This window comes from Anabrus simplex, chromosome 5, assembly GCF_040414725.1.
Source record: "Anabrus simplex isolate iqAnaSimp1 chromosome 5, ASM4041472v1, whole genome shotgun sequence".
Classification (NCBI taxonomy): Eukaryota; Metazoa; Arthropoda; class Insecta; order Orthoptera; family Tettigoniidae; genus Anabrus; species Anabrus simplex.
The window spans coordinates 257,056,356-257,073,569 of record NC_090269.1 but is presented as its reverse complement, the minus strand read 5'-3'; the positions used below and the strand labels follow the sequence as shown (position 1 = coordinate 257,073,569).

At 39.5% G+C, this 17,214-nt stretch overlaps 1 protein-coding gene across 2 annotated transcripts in view; it reads right to left on the bottom strand.

Moving 5' to 3' along the window:
* Nucleotides 1-17,214, bottom strand: part of Dhx15 (DEAH-box helicase 15) — a 204,095-nt gene that overhangs the window by 106,501 nt on the left and 80,380 nt on the right. For both annotated transcript variants that reach the window (XM_067147359.2, XM_067147358.2), the window contains one exon: nt 11,578-11,754. In XM_067147359.2, coding sequence (XP_067003460.1) covers nt 11,578-11,754 — 177 coding nt within the window. The remainder of the gene's footprint in view (nt 1-11,577; nt 11,755-17,214) is intronic.

Here is a 17,214-nt window from a genome sequence, read left to right as displayed (position 1 = left end):
GAAGTCAAATCAAGCAATCTTAAAACACTTTCTTAGCCAGGCTGGCACACTCGCTGTTGATAAACTTAACCATTATAGGCATTTTATTTGATCCTGCATTGCCTTGTCTAAATCTATTAAAGAAACTACCGCTTTACTCGCGTATTAGACCCCTATTTTCCCCACTTTTACAGCCAAAAAAAGTAAAGGGGGATCCAATATGCGATATCTTCGAATTTTGTGCAGTGAATACATGACTTCTAGGCTATAAAGAGCTATAAGTTGTACATGTAAACATTCTCCACTGTTCTCTAACAAACTTATGAATGTATTTGAGTTATACTCGCTATTTTCATTGGAAGGCATTATTTCTAAATGTAAAAAAAATCAATAAATGGCAAAAACGACTTTTAGGCCTACATATAATGTAAATATAATCCCTTTTAGTTACTCATATCACGTCATTCGTTTCATTTCATTACTTCCTCTGATCAGGTCGACATCAGGAAGGGCATACGGTCATTAAGACTCGCTACGAAGATTCGTCTAACTTTACTTCATACTCGACCCAGTACAGAAAAGGGATATAGGTATTGACGTCTTATTCATCGTAACATATGCAGATGATACAGTCATTTATGTAGAGGGTGATAGCTGGAATCTCGTCAGTCAGAGAGCAACTCGAGCACTGCACGGTTAGATAATAATGAATATTTTTAAACATTAAAAAGACAAAATTTATGAATTTTTCAGTAACTGATACACGGAACGATTTTAATGAATTAACTGTACACAATATCAACTGTAAATTTAATTGTAACTGCTACAAAATTTATAAAGTAAGTAATGTTAAGTATTTGGGATTATTAATTGATTCGAACATGAAATGGACCTTTTGCAATTTAGATGCAATGCTATTAACATCTGCATTGTTTCATTCCCAATCTGTGTCTCTGTCTATGTTTTCCATACCAAATTCCTTGGAACACTGTCATATGCCTTCTCAATATCTAGAAACGTTACAACCATGTCCTTTCCACATTCCCAATACCTTTCCATCATTTGACGCAATGTAAATATTGGGTCAAATGTGGACCTGCCTCTTCTGAATCCATACTGGTGTTCTGCCAATTTTCCCTCTACTCCGTCTCTTATTTGTCTATCCAAGATTCTTTCAAGGATCATAGCTGTATGAGGTATCACTGTCACTCTGTAATTTTCACATTGCTTCTTGTCTCCTTTCTTGAAAATTGGTATAATGACCCCTTTCGTCCACTCTTTTCTCTCCATATCACTCCGAAGAGTCTATACAACCACTGTAGACAAACTACTCCTGCTGCTATTATCATTTCTATGGTGACCTCGTCAATTCCAGCTGCCTTGCCTCGTTTCATTCTTTTAGTGGCCCACTCAATCTCTGCCATGGATACCTCGTTTTCCTTATCTTCCATCTGCACTAAATCTGGGTCTTCGGTTTCACCTTGTTCCGAGGTATTTTGCACATTGTCAAGCTGTTAAAAGTATTTTCCCCACATATGCAATATATCCTGCTTCTGTGCCATAACTTCCTGTTCATTTTTAATTAAGTTAGCATTTTCACCTGAGTTTTTCTTCTTTTTAACCCACTGGAATAAGATCTTTTTGTTTCCAGTTGTATCTTCTTGCAGAGATTCAATGAATTTTTGCCAGCATTTCTTTTTCTCTTCTTGAACCACCTTGGAGCACTCCTTCTTGCAGTGCCTGTACTCTGTTTTGCATTCTTTTGTTCTGTTTCTCAGCCACCTTTTCCAAGATTGTTTCTTCCCTTTAACCATATCTTTTACCCTGTCATTCCACCAGGGCGTTTCTTGATCTTTCTTCCTCCCTGATACTCTTCCACAGGTCTCTTCTGCAGACTCGACCATGACTGTTCCAAAGTCTTCCTTAAGTATACTTGTTTTAACAGTACAGTCTAAGCCAATGATGAGCACGGACGTGTTGAGTGGAGGGTTCCGGTAGAGCGAGAGGGGAGCGCAGGAGTGGAGTGCAGGAAAGAAGTGAAGAGTTTATAGATAATGATTGATGTGGAGCAATACAGGACGATCATAGGAAGATTGCAGGGAAGAAACAATAAGTGAAATTAGGAGGGTGTAGAATGGAAATGGGAATGAAAGGAGAGATGATGCTGACAGCAGCGGTGATTCTAGTAATACTATAGATTGCGGGAGACGATCTGAACCCCGGTGTGACTTCCGGTGGAAACATGAGTTGAGGCGACGTTGAAGTAATCAGAAGGGTAGTAAAAGAGGTAGTTGAAGAAGTCTGCCCTTTAGGGCAACTAAAAAATATGATACAAGAGCAAACGACGGAGTTCGACAAAATGAAGAAATAGTTCCGAGAAAGGGCAGACAACACAACATACCAAGTGAGGAACAATGCTGAAGAAGTTGCAGCATTAAGGGAGAAAATAAGACGATGCTTGATCTATATCAGACATTAGATATACTGTACATTTCACTATAGAGATTTACTTCTTTGCCCGAGGTCCTAAGTCAACTGAAAGTCATTATATTATGACAAGATATATTGATAGTTGGTTTACATCGCACCAACACAGATAGGTCTTATGGCGACGATGGGATAGGAAAGGGCTAGGAGTGGGTAGGAAGCAGCCGTGGCCTTAATTAAGGTACAGCCTCAGAATTTGCCTTATGTGAAAATGGAAAACCACAAAAAACCATCTTCAGGGCTGCTGACAGTGGGGTTCGAACCCACTATCTCCCGGGTGCAAGCTCACAGCCGTGCGCCCCTAACCGCACGGCCAACTCGCCCGGTATGACAAGATCACAGCCGTAATTTTTGTTTATGTATTTTATATATTTTAAAGTTATAATTATTCTTGCAACATTGTCTTTAACTGGTATACATATGTCTTAGTTATTAGCTGTTTAATTTTTATTTGGCTGAAGATGGCCACTAAGTGGCTGAAACTAGTCCCAAGACTGATGCAATACTATTTACTAGATATACTGTACTGAAAAGGTGGAGCCTCCTGTCAATTTATTTCTTATAACTGCACTTCGATACAGAATATAAAATTTATAGCTTACAATTATGCTGCCAAGCGGGCTACTGTGAGAAAGATCACCGCCTTGTTGAATGTTGGGAGTCAGGAACCCATTTCTACCAGGACTGTAAGGAGGCAACTGCACGACACTTCACCAGCCGAAGACCAACTCTTGTCCCTTTGCTGACATCTCAACACACAGTTCAACAACGTGCATGGACCTGAGACATCAGCAATAGACCATGGAATGGTGGCGGCATGTGGTATGGTCCGATGAATCCCGGTTTTAGTTATATCTAGCTGACAGGCGCATGAGAGTGTGGCATATGCCCCATGAAGCTATGGATCCAGTGTGTAAACAGGGTTGTGTTCAGGCGGGAGGAGGCTCATTTCTGGTCCGAGCCGCGTTCTCATGGTTGCAATTAGGCCCCATTGTCCGGCTGCAAGGGAGCGCTGACAGGTGCATGTTATGTGGACATTAGTTCGAACCATCTGCATCCCTTTCTGACCCTAGAGTACCCTGATGGAGATGCCATGTTTCAACAGGACAGTGCCATGTCACAACTTTTTGGTGGCACTCAGATGGTTGGAGGAGCACTCCAGTGAAGTTACGACCATGGATTGGCCCTTCAGACCCCCGATCTTAATCCAATCGAGCATTTATGTGATGCTGTTCATGCTGGTGTACGCTCCACAAAACGTGCACCAAATACAGTACACAAGACCAATTATGGGCAGAAGAGCAAGATGCATGAGTTATGATCCCTCCGGAACGATTCCAACACCTTGTACAGCCCATGTCTCACCATACTGCTGCCGTTCTGAGGGCTCGGGGAGGAGCAACTCTTAACATCACATTTATTGTCTTCCCAAGACTTTTGGCCACTTGGTGTACATATTAGTATAGATTTATCCGCGATAATATTTTGAGTCACTGATTCAGAACACAATCTCATAATATTCTGAGAAATCGATTTGACAAGATGACTAAATATAACACCCACCTTATACAGGGAGTATAGTTTACGACATCACACTTCTGCTCATAGGCAGCGTGAATCCCCGAGCGAGTGCCATATGGCTCGTGTCAATCCAGGCATGATAAGTTTTGACTGCTTCAGGCAGCAGATGCTTAGTTCTGTCTCAGTTTGCTAGGAACGATTGGACATTTAAGGTGTGTTGTGAAGTTATCACGATGATTAACCCAATGGCTGCCAAGATCCGATGTGAATAGTAAAACTGCCGCGATTCGATGAGATCCAATGCTGTAAAGGCCGGTTTTCAAATACGTTTGTTCAGGTTCAACACAGGTTGGCATGTGCTGACCATGTCATGTGCGACACAAATTTTGCACAGCAAGCTTGTTTTGACACAAGGTATTGCTTTTATCGTGTTTTTGCATATTATACCACAAATTTACATAGGGTAAGATGGTGAAATATTATTCAGAACACTTGTAAGGCTAAGTTGTTAGGTAGTGACAGTGATATAGCTTCTAGTGATGAAGACAGAGATACATACAGTAACAGTTCATGTGGCAGATATTAGACCTAATGGTGTTACCCCTCTCAAATTCTTCTCTTCTTCTTTTCTTCTATGGTGCCTCTAAATAATACTTCCTAATTAGTGTCGACCTATAAGATCTTTTGCTATCATGTTTTTCCTTCATTCCAACTTAGATACACCCACTCCCTCACAAAGCTGCAGGTTGTTCTTACTGGGTCTTTTGGATTTTTTCTCTCTCCTCACCTGGTAGTCCTAGAATGGGAAGTCTGATTCTACCCAGCGCCTCACATTCGAAAAGTATGCGTTTACCCGATTCCTCTGCGTCATTACATTTCCAACATATATTGTCTCTTATTACTCCTATTCTATGTAGGTGTTTCTTCAGATGGCAGTGTCCTGTCAACAGCCCTACTACCCATCATATTTTCTCTGCTGAGTTTCAACCGTTCTTTAGTATGCTTCTTGTTTGGTCCTTTTATCAGTTCCTTTGCAAGCCTGAATCCTAGAGTATTTTTCCAGTTCTGCATTTGTTTCTTTTGTACCCATTTTCCTATGCAGTGTCGGGCTTGTCCATACGGATTCCGGCATACAGGTTCTGGGCCTACAAAATATGTTTCTGCCCCCTTCCCGGCCAGTTTATCTGCCTTATCATTTCCTTCTATACCTGCATCCCCTGGTAACCGTATTATTTTGACAATGCTGTACTTTCAGAGCTTCAGGAGAAGTGAATGGCAATACCAGACAATTCTGGATATTATCGGGACTGCTTCTAGTGCCTTAATGGCCGCTTGGCTGTCCGCAAAAATGAAAATGTTCTTATTCCTATGTCATTTTCAGATTTTCTTCAAGACATGTTGTGATAGCTATCATTTCAGCTTGAAAGACTGCTGTGTTTGCCCAGGCTCATCTGGATTGATCTCTCAGGTCTTCCCCCGTTTATCCCTCCTCCTGTGCCATCCACAGTCTTGAAGCCATCAGTCCACCACACTATATCTTCTTTTCAGTATTCCATTTGTTGATATCCCAGTCTTCATTTTTTATTATCAGGGTCTCAAATGGTTTTTCAAAGTTGTACTTCGGTATCATATGACCAGAAGGCATTAGTAGAACTTCCTCTGCTATTTGTTAATTTTTACAGTGTCCTAGATTGGGTCTTTGTGCATTCCAGCACTTTGATTGTGCCAATCTATATGAACACATTCTAGCCTGTCCTATTATGAAATTGCATAGTGATGGGAGGTCTAGTAAAAAGTATTCAAGGCTTCTGTCGGCATAGTTCTCATAGCCTCAGTTATGGCTATGCATGCCATTATCTGTAGGCTATCCAATCTACTTCTGACTTTTCCTTAACTTCCTTTCTGCCACCAGATGATTGCAGCATAGGCCATCAACGGTCAAATAATTATTGGGTATATCCACATTACCATTGATGGTCTTAAACCCCATGTCTTCCTGAGGGCATTTTTATATGCATACATCAAGTTCTTGGCCCGGTTTATGTTCCTTTCTATACATGGATTCCAGGTTAGATTTTCTATCTAACACTACACCTAGGAGCAATGCCGGTTCTTCCATATATATCTTGTCCAAACAGCTTCAGTGATCTCTTCCCCTCTAGTTTTTTCCTTCTTGTAAAAAGGACCCGAGTTATCTTATTCGGGTTGACTGACAGTTGCTCTTCCCGACACCAGTTCTCCACAAGGTTAAGTGATCTTTGCATGAGGTCCAAGATAACACCTCACTTTACCTAGTACCACAATCAATAGGTCATCAGCGTATCCTTGTCTATAAAAACGCTGTTCGTTGAGCATAGCTATGATTTTGTTCACCACGAGATTCCACAGCAGAGGGGAAAGAACTCCTTCCTGAGCACAGCCTCAGGTGGCCCTAACCGTCAGCGTTTCTTCAAACAGGGTTGCTTTTATCTTCCTTCTGTCTAACATGGATTTAATCCATTTGACAACGGTTTTACTCACCTTGCTCTTTTCCAATGATTTGATCATAGAGACATAGGTTGAACTGCTGAAGGCCCGTTCTATATCTAGAAATTCTGCCAGTGCAATTTCTTTATATTCTAGGCTTTCCTCTAGTTTACAAACCAATTGGTGGAGTGCTACTTCAGTGTATTTGCCAGGTCTATATGCAAACTGATTTTCATGTAATGCTGAGTTCAGTTGCACCGTTCTTCTGATATATTTACCCAGAATTTTCTCCATTGCTTTCAGCATGAAGGAAGTTGAACATAATGGTCTGGATGCTTTGGCATAATATGCCCTTCCAGGCTTAGGTATGAATACTGCTTTAGCTTCAGATCATGATTTCGGCACGTACTCTAAAGTTAGACTAGCTCTGAAAACGTCCGTCAGGGCATTGACGAGTAACTCCCGCCCTTCCTGTAGAAGTATCGAAAGTATCTCATATGGCCCCGGTGCCTTTATAGGATGAAACGTGTTGATTGCCCATTTTACATGGTTATGTTTTATTATTCTGTTGGCTCAGTTCCAGTCCACTCTTCAAGCTCCGGTCTCTGTTCCAACCGTTTCTTCTGTCATTTCCTCAGCCTCAAGAAAGTGACACACCATTAGTACCTCTAGCGTGCCCCTCCCCACCTAGGTAAATGACCCATCTGGTTTCTCCAGTGTACCCACTTGGTTTATATGGGTTACTTTCAGAACCTCCTGGAGCCTAGCTGTTTCAGTGTGTGTGATTCCACTCTATCTCAGAACAGTCTCCAAGATTTTCTTTTTGCTTTCCGTATCTCTAGGTTTTACTCAGTGAGTTTTCTATGATATATGTCCCACATACCATTTCTAGATGATATTCTATACAACATCCTAACTTTTTTCATTCTGGCTTTTTGTTGTTCCACCACCTTACTTTTTTGGCGTTTTTCTTTTCTTGGGAGGACAGTTATGGAATGAGTCTATAATGGCCTCTTCTAATAGTTCCACTGCCTCATCCAATTCTTTCTCTCCTCCCATGTTAGTTGGAATTTTCTGTAGAGCCTTCCCCAGAACTTCTCTGTATCCATCCCAGTTCTTTTTGGGTCTCTGTAAATCTCAATCCTACATAGTCTCACATCTATTGCAAATTGGATGTGCTGGTGGTCTGCCAATGACAGTTCCTCCAGCACCTTCCAGTCTTTAATAAAGTTTGCAATATGCGTAGTGCTTAGTGTAATGTCTATTACCTTCCTATGATTTTTATTTATAAATGTAGGCTTGTTTCCTAGGTTTAGCATCGTCAACTCAGTTCTAATAATAAACTCTAGCAAAGACTCACCTCTTGCATTGCAGTTCATGCTGTCCCATGCCGTGTGGTTTGAATTTGCATCTGCTACAAGGACAAGGTGTTCGACTTTCCCCTTTGCATTGCAAATTAGGTTCACAACTTCTGATGGGGGCAGATTAGTTGAGTCATATGGGTGATATGGGGAGCCATGGTTATTTCTCTGTATCCCTCCCAATTTCGAAGTTTAATCTTGGCCACGGATAAGTCCCGTGAACAGTGTTCCCGCAAAATAAGATATTTTAGTTTCCTGTTCACAAGAAGACATGTTCTGGGTATTTCTGATGTTGTATCGTACATCAGCTTATCTACAGATTCCGCCAGTCCTGCTACTCTGCCCTTGACTACCCAAGGCTCTTGCAAAAGGGCCACGTCAATAGCCCTGGACTTGAACTTCCTGGCAAAAGTGGCCACAGCTGCTTCTTTATGCTGATTACTGGCCGGAATAAGCTTCAGCACCATCTTTATCAACATTGGGTTTTGTTTTTCACCTGATTACTTGAAACTTGATCTGCCCAAGTCTGAGCTTAGCCTTAAGGCTTCTCTTCTTGAGCTCTTCAAAGTCTCTTTCACCAAGGGCTAAAACGACTGTCATTCCTGCCGAGTCGAAGTGGCATTCAGCACTCTCAACTCTTGTGTTAGAAGTTTGGTATCATGCTGACTGATCCTGACAATATCATCCTGCACTTTCATCAAAGGAGGTGGGAACTTGGTGATTACCTTGGTCGTGTTCAGCACCTCTTTTGCGTCCGCCACCTCTAGGGTTTCCCTTCTTTATGGGTTAGAGTTTGATACTATCTGTTCCATCCAACTTTACGTTTCTGGATTTGCACAGATCAGTACTATAGCTTCACTTTTTAGCCTTGGTGACTCAAGGAAGCCTGGCACACATCCACCTGACAACGGCTTCATTTGTGCTATCAGAGCAGATGACAATTCATTTACGTCTTCCTCCTTGAGTTTTTCATCTGGAAAGGACTTAGGTATTATTGCGACCTTAATTGTGCATAGTCTTTCCGAAAAGGACATGGCTTTTTCTCCTTGTGTTTCTGTTTCTTGGAGGGTGGTTTTGTAGCCGAACTTGATGGCGTACTTTCCTCCGACCTATGGGCACAGTCACTGGCATAGCGTCTCGCTGAACCCTGTTACTTGGCTGATTCTCCACCCAGGTCCCAGCCGCTATCTTGGCTTCTTTCCTCGCCTTCTTTTCCTTGTAGTAGGCACTTGTGCGAGGTGGTTTATCTATATGCATCATCATCTTTCTTCCTTCCAAGTATTGGGCCATGTGTCCCATTACGGTCTTGCATTTTTCTTTTTGCAAGACTTGAAAGCAATCAAATGTCCTTCGGACAGGTTGCTGCTTTCCTGCTGCTTCTTCTGTTTCTTCTTCAAATTTGGATTCAGTCTGCCCTACTGGGACTTCTGTCTCCATATTCTCTTCTCGGGCCTGCCGCTTGACCTGCTCTTCTGGAGCTTACATAGCTTCCCTTGGTGTTTAAGTGGTTCATTTGGAATGTCCAGGGTTCTATATGACATAGGGTTTTTGCCCCTTCTAGGGTCCTGAGCGGCGTTTCACCATCTGTGATGAGGCATTCTGCCAGACATTGTCGACCCGCAACTCAGGCTCTCCGTAGCACCACGCCCCTCAGTCGTCCATCCAGCAGTCCGCTCCTGGTCGCACCCGACCAGGTTTGTTCCACCTCCAGTAGACCTACTCACGTGATTCCCACTTGGCATTACCATGACTCGAGTTCACAGCCATGGGTTCCCCCTAGGTTGAGTTTGCCCCATTCCAACCTGCGGCTCGCTCAGGTCACGTAGGGCAACGTGATATGTCAGTTCCAGCACGCCGCAGTGCGCTTTCACCTCAATCACCAGCACCCACTTCACCTAAACTACCGTATCACCCATGCGGAGGTAACATGGATGACTCTGTAGCATGTGTGGGTGAGGTTTTCCCTTCCAAGCGTTGGCTTGGGCTAGGAACAATCACACTGCCTCAAGACGTTTCCTGGCAATACCTGTTTTTGGTCTGCGAGAGGGTATTTTATTCCCCTCAGACCCTCCAGACAAGTCCCGAGGGCCCCCCTATCCATCACCTGGGATGCGCCCGATAGGGGAACAGGCAAGAAAACCCCCCACAGACCCCCTCAAATTACTACTACTAATACTGCCGAAAGTGAAGATCACAATGACGTTAATGTTAACTAACAAAATACAAGTGACCATGATGACGAACCTAACCTCAATTTTCAATTTCAAAACTAAAATCATTTGGATATTTTTAAACTTAGAGATTTAAAACTTTGAACATTAAGACAACAAACCTTAGTGATTCTAACAGTGACATTAACATGTATGTGAATTTAATTATTATTATCACTATGGCCAATACTAACTCAAATTTGCAAAAATTAGTAGAGAATGTGGAAATTAATGATTCATTATTTTATTTTTATAAAGACATAAGCACCAACAAAGTAAATCAGAGGACATATACATGGATATTTCATGAATCATCAAAAAATTTCTTCTATATAGCTTCAAAAGAGAGGCGAGTACAAAATTTTCAGTATGACCCTACGTTTTACCTTAATTTAGGTTGGCAGTTTTAGCAGTACTACAGCATTGTAGCTTGGCAGTGAAAGGGTTAAGTACCCTACAGAGCAAAGAATATTTTTGATGGAGTGTTATTTGCACAAGACGAAGAAACCAGTTAAAAGGTGCCTTTGAAAATACCGAAGACAGTATCCCGGTTCTACAGTACCATCAGAACCTTACATGCATCAACCAGTTCACAAAAGGCATAGTACTGGTTTCATAAAGGGAAAAAAGTGAAGGAGAACAGCTCTCGCACAGCACATGTTCTGTCATATTCAAAAGAGATTCCTAGTACCAGTTTTCACGTCTGTAACATGTTAAGTTTTTGAGAAATACTGTGGATATACCAATTTTTAAAATTCACCTGCTTTTTTTGTTTTTATTAACAGTAATTTTAATTATAACAGGGTTTCATTTTATGATAGGCCTGTATTATTTAGTAATTTTTATTGAGTGAGAGGTGTTGAGCTTAAACAGAAGGCTTATAATGGTATCTTTTTTTATTTGGTTGAATGTCTATCGTTTATGGGGTTTGTGCTGTTTATTTCATCTTAGGTGATTAAGGAAATTAGAGAGGATATGGAAGATCTAGAAATAACTTTGGACGATTTGCAAAACAAGACAGATAATTTAAAGAAGCTGAAAAACATCAGAAGATTTAAACCAAAAATAGGCAAATTACATACAATGAGAAGAGTATTTACAGATGAAGAAAAACAGAAAAGATCAAAACGAATGAAAATCTACTGTGCAATTTGCAAACAAAACCTACTGAAAAAGATGACCAGAAAATAACTGAAGTGGTCCAATGATGCTGTAATAATAACAACAACAACAACAACAACAACAACAACAACAACAACGTATAAGAAAATATCCCATTCACAGTGTGACTTGCTGATGTAACTTTTTGCAATTTTTAATCTAGTTACACAAGTAATAACATTTGTTACTCCACAGTTACAGTCTCTATAGAGTCCAAGGCAATAGTGGTGATTACTGTTTTAAGGTGAAATACAACAGAATGTCATTTACATGAAGCTTTAAGTTAAGCAATACACAAACTTCTTTCCTTAATAGTTCTTGATTATCAACACAATAAAATAACTATTGTAAAGCACATTAAAAGTAAAATAACTTATTCACTTTTGTTATACCTCTTGCCCTGTGAGGAATAATAAAACATCACCAGCTATTTCCTCACACATGTGGATCTGGATAACTGTTCGAATAGCAGCTTCAAGATAATCTCTTTCAGGTTCTGGCGTGTAAAATATTTCCACAGGATGTGTTCTACCAGGTACATTCATTAGCGGAGCATTGTCAAAATATTGCTGAAATAAATAATAACAATCAGAAATATTAGAAGTGCTAAAGATCTGTCAATTAGGCAGTCACATACATATTTCAAACAGGTGAAATAGACAAGATAAGGGTTATTCAACCGATTTAAATTTGTTATACACAGAAACAAATAACAGCAACTTGGTGATACCACGGCTGGCAAAAACATGCACAGATGGCAAACGTTACATTAGTACTAAACTACATTAATCAAAAGAGAGAAAAATATTCTTGTGGATCTATATTCTTCACAACAAATCCAACAGCTTCCCAAGACCAGAACCAAATAGTTAATGCCTCAATCTGAAGTGTCCCTCAGAGCACGGACAAGAGGGAATAAGAGATAAATAGACAAATTATTAATTCGGGTTTATGCTGTGTGAAAGGGAGAAGCTGTAGAGAAAGTACTCAAAAGTAAACCACAATTTAGGACTGTTTAATAATAGTGAAAGTTTTGAGTTTATCTGACCCTTGATCTATGGATAAAATGGTACTCCCATTCATAGCCGGAGGGCTTATTATGCACTATTACTAGGGCTTGGAAGTTGACCTATAAATTGCCTAAAAAAAAACTTATAACATGACTTAAGGATGCCCAAAAGGAACATAAAAACTGGCAAAAATAATGTAAAAATGCTATCCACATTCATTCATAATTTTAGTTTTAATTACATATATAATTAAGGAATATAATGTTTAAAAATGAAAATTCTTGTGGTATGCAACATACAGTGCAAAAATATATAAGTGAAACACTTCAGATGTTATATATCCTTAGATAAAATTTAAAAAAGGAATTCCGTGTTTGTTAAATAAAAAAAGTACTTCAGAACTTAGAATGAAAAACTTTTTCCACCTAGAATAAATTCTGCGAACCCGCAATGGACATGCTGGAGAAAGAAATTGAAATTAGAGTAAATGGAATGATATTTGGTTTAACCACGCCAGGGTTACAGAAACTGGAATTCGGAAACCTTACCTCAGTTGGCTTTACAGTATATCACAACAGTCATCTGCAGGTTCTTACATGTAAAGGATAGTCTGTTTTCAGTCAGTACATTGTGAAACATTGAGAACCTTCTCTCCACATCACCGGATGATACGAGTTCATACTTGAAGAAAGTGAGATCCTCCTTTTCAAAAACACTCGCATTAAAATTTTCTTCTTTCAATACAATCAAACCTTGATATCTCGAACCTCTAATACTCGAATTAACTTAAATTTCTCGGGTGTTTGTCCTATTCTTCAGGTGTATTTATTTCTCCATTACTTGAATTTCTCCAAGCAAACATTTTGTCACTTGAAGCAAAAAATACTCTGCAACTCAAAATTTGTGCAAAATGAACAGTGCAATATGCCTTTTGTGGTTTATGAGGAACAGTTAACAAGCAAAGAAAAGGTTACAATGATGCTTGGAGCTAATATGAGACAGGACTGAAAAACTTCTAGTGATCGGAAAATCAGTGAAGTCTCAGTGTTTCTCGAGTGTGAATTAATTACCAGTCACGTACGAAAGCAACCCCTGAGGTCTCGCATGACAAGCTCCATTTACGAATCTTCGCTGCATGGTGCTGACGAGAAGTTTCAACATGAAGGGAGGAAAGGTTAACAGTAACAAACAGAAGAGACTAGTGGATGTTTCACTACTGTATTTACTGTATCCTGTCTTCTAAAAGTTACTATAATAAGGGTTATAATTAAAATGACAGAGTTTGTTTGTATATTTTTAAATACTTTAAAAAATAATGTTTTCAGTATAAGCCCTTAGATATAATTATGTGCTATACATGCTCAGAAACGGCATATCTAGAAATTTCGATAACTTGAAATAAAATTTACCTCCTGAGATGATTCGAGATATCGAGGTTCCACTGTATTTCACTTATCTTGTACATAATTTGATACCTCTGGTTTATTTCAAGCACTAGTTAAATTTTTTATTTCATTTTCTGTCTTTTCATTTACTAGAGAGAAGATATTGAAGAGGTGATGGATGAATTAATGATGATTCAAATTGAGAGTGGGAAGTAAAAATGTAGTAGAAAGGTGACACAGAAAAAAAAAAAGCCTTTTAAGGCCTAAAAAGGAACAATAACCCAAAAAACAAAGAAAAAACGAGTCTCGTCTTCGGACACTCGAGGGGAAAAAAAAAAAAAAGGAATTTTCCTTAACTACCGAGCCCGAGCTATTACATTCCATAGAATACCCCATGTTGCCATTTTTCAATCAAGTCTTGTGTTTTTCTCTTGGCCAAGGGTTAGCAAACAGAAACTAAGAAAGGCAGTCAAAATATTAATAAAAGAAGGGAGAGAATATTCATAGAAAATTTAAAAAAGAGCAGTTAAAAACAGGTAAACAACAGAGAAGAATTGAATGAGATTGAGATGAACAGGGAATCTAGTATAAAATGGAGGAATAGAGAAAATGGAAGGAATAGGTAGAGAGTTGTGTATGCATGTGTGTGTGAGATTGATAGAGAGAAAGGGGAGTGGGGGAAGAAAGGGGGATAACAAGTACTCTGAGATGGATGTAATTGTTTGGATTTATTGCAATATGGCATGAGGCACGGCTTCATATGAACAGAGACGTTTAATGAACCAGTTAGTAGTAAGGGAAGTACACAATTTTCAAAATGAAGCAGACAATGGAGGTCGGGAAACAGAACTACCTGCACAGATCTTTAATGACTCGCAACCGAAGAGCTGTGATAGACAGAGCATCTAATTTCCTTCTCACCAGAATGTCCAAGAATGGAATGCATCCCTCCTATTCCATCACCACAGTGGAATTCAACACAGGGATGATGCTGATTTAGGTAGTGCAGGAAGTGTGAGTGTTTCTCAAACCTTATGTAATAGGATTACAAGATGTTTGGAAAATCGCAGACATTCCCGATAATTTAAACCACTGTACGGTATCAGGGAGTAATTTCCTAAAATCCCAGAAATTCAATCACTGAGTGGTTTAAAAAATGTTGTGAACGAAAGAATAAATTAGTAAGTAGTCTGATCTTGTTTTGGGAGGCAAAATAACCTTTTATAGGTGGCGATTGTGGTTGTAGGTTGTAATAAATCAATGTGATCAACAGTTGTCAAGAATGCTAAGATTATCATTAGTGGCACAGCTCGGAAGTGAGAAGGAAGAGCGTTCTTTTCATTCCCTTTGCTCGTTGATGCTTCGAGATGTTGGGTAACTGGAAATGCTATGCAATAACAATGGTACATTACATTCCTTCAACAGAAGTTTTTCAATAATGATTAAGAGGACGTGGTAATTTTAACCATGTTTCAACAACTAAATATAAAATTGGTAAAGTGCGAAGAGTTGATCTGGTATGTGTTGTGCTTTAACTCCTATGTATTTCTCTGTATACACTAAGAACAAAAAGTCTCAAAGTGTATTGTGATTCTGTTACATTGGAACCTGGAAATTTCAAACACTTTAAATTCAAATTCTTCTTTGATCCAGACTATGCTTAGTACCTAGAATTCTGTATTTTAAAAATGTTGAAATATCATGGATAATTCAAATTGCATTTTGGTTAATTCAAAGTTCTTTCAAAACTGTTTTTAAAGAAAATGTACGGTACTGTACTGAAAAACTGAAGTTCGCAGCTGCGTTAGTGCTGTTCCAGGGAACAAGGCTGCCGACATTGGAATATGGTCGGTGTCATTTCTTCTGCTCCCCCAACTGCTTTGCTTTGTTAGAACTCATCAGTTGTTGTGCCACTATAGTCAAGCCTGAGACACTCGAGTGGATAAGTGCGCAGTTGGCAAAGCAATTTCCTTATTGTGATGTGAAATAGACTGTGTTTTAGACATGATACAGGCTTTTGGGCTTATTACAAGTAACTAATCTCATTTTGTTCCGTATTGAAGATACAATAAGTAAACTCTTTCAAGATTAAAATTATTGTGTCCACCTTTTCAATACAAATTTATATTTTTAGTGGTTAAATTCTACATGAATTAAACACACCAGTTAGGGACATGTTTCGCCCTAGTTATGGGCATCTTCAGCCTATATTAATCTTAAGGTCAAGAATTAAAACTATAAACATTGGAACTTGTAGTGAACTAACTTAATACTAAATACAATTGTCTTATGCTATTTACATAGTTTACAATATGTACAGTATGTACAATATAGTTTACAATATGTACAGTATGTACAATATGTGGATTAACTTCGCCAGAATTTATGAACAATGAATTAACTTTTTATAATGACTAGACTTCCAATTGTGGATTGGATTGATCACAGCGTGAATTGGGGTTTCTGAAATTGTATTGACTAGAAGATATCACTGCGTGAGTTGGGGTTTCTTCAGCTGATATGGTCGCCTGAGTCGTAAGAATTTTAGCAAAACCAGAATTTTGGTTAAAGTCGTTCATGTTAGGGTTTGAAACAGTTTGAATATTCCTTTAGAAAGAAGCATGGTTATGTTTTAAGGTCGAAGCGTGTAAGTAGGATACATATTGTTGATTTCATTCATTGCTTATCGGATAAAAATATTTGAAAAATTCCGTCATTCTTGTTGATTAATTTCCCATTGGTGCATATTCAATCTGGGAGGAATATGAGTTGTCTGTAACTGGATAGGAGAAAAAACGGGGAATGATGAATGTGGAACCCAATACGGTAATAAATGTACAGTGAGTGTTTATCGTATGAACTTACTTGTCTTGTCGACGTTAGCTGGGACCTATTGTTCCGGTTGTGTCTGAATGGCTAAGCTGACACTAGACTCCTCAGAGTGGGATGTGTCAGACCCTACCCACTGACGCTGGGGTGTATGCAGGTGAACTTATCAGAAGCCTATTTAACAGGCACAGTCTGATAACTGCATACGGGAGATAAAACTCCACAATGGAATTAATGCCCGCCTAGCAATACATCAAGGCATCAAGGTAGCCGTAATAGCTAAAAACCAAAATGTTAACCAGGAACAAGCAGACCTGGTGAAAGGGAAAATTCTAAAATTGCTGGACGATAACCTTGAACAGGTGTCACCAGAATTTCTGGATAATAAATTCTTACAGGGTATCCTCTGGATGATCAGTGAAAATGAAGAAACTAAACACTGGTTATCCGGCAGCCCTTGGCAGGGAATGGAGTTGCAAGTTGTAGACTCCAAACATCTCCTAAGGAGGCCAAGGGTCCTAGTCTGGGTCCTAGCTATAAATGATGTGGAAACCATTAAAAAAAGAAAAGACTGATGGCAATAAAACCAAGGACTTCAGGTAAGTGACTGGCAACTTATGAGCCGGAAGGTGACCAAGAAAGGCCAAACTCTGGCATTCTCGGTGGACCCCAACTCTTATAAGAAGCTAGAAGCAAAACAACAGAACAATTTAAGGTCACCTGTGGCCTAAATCAAGTAACCTTTAAACCACTAAAGGGTAAACCCAGACCCCAGAGTGTGAATGAGAGTGGTCCAGATAAATCT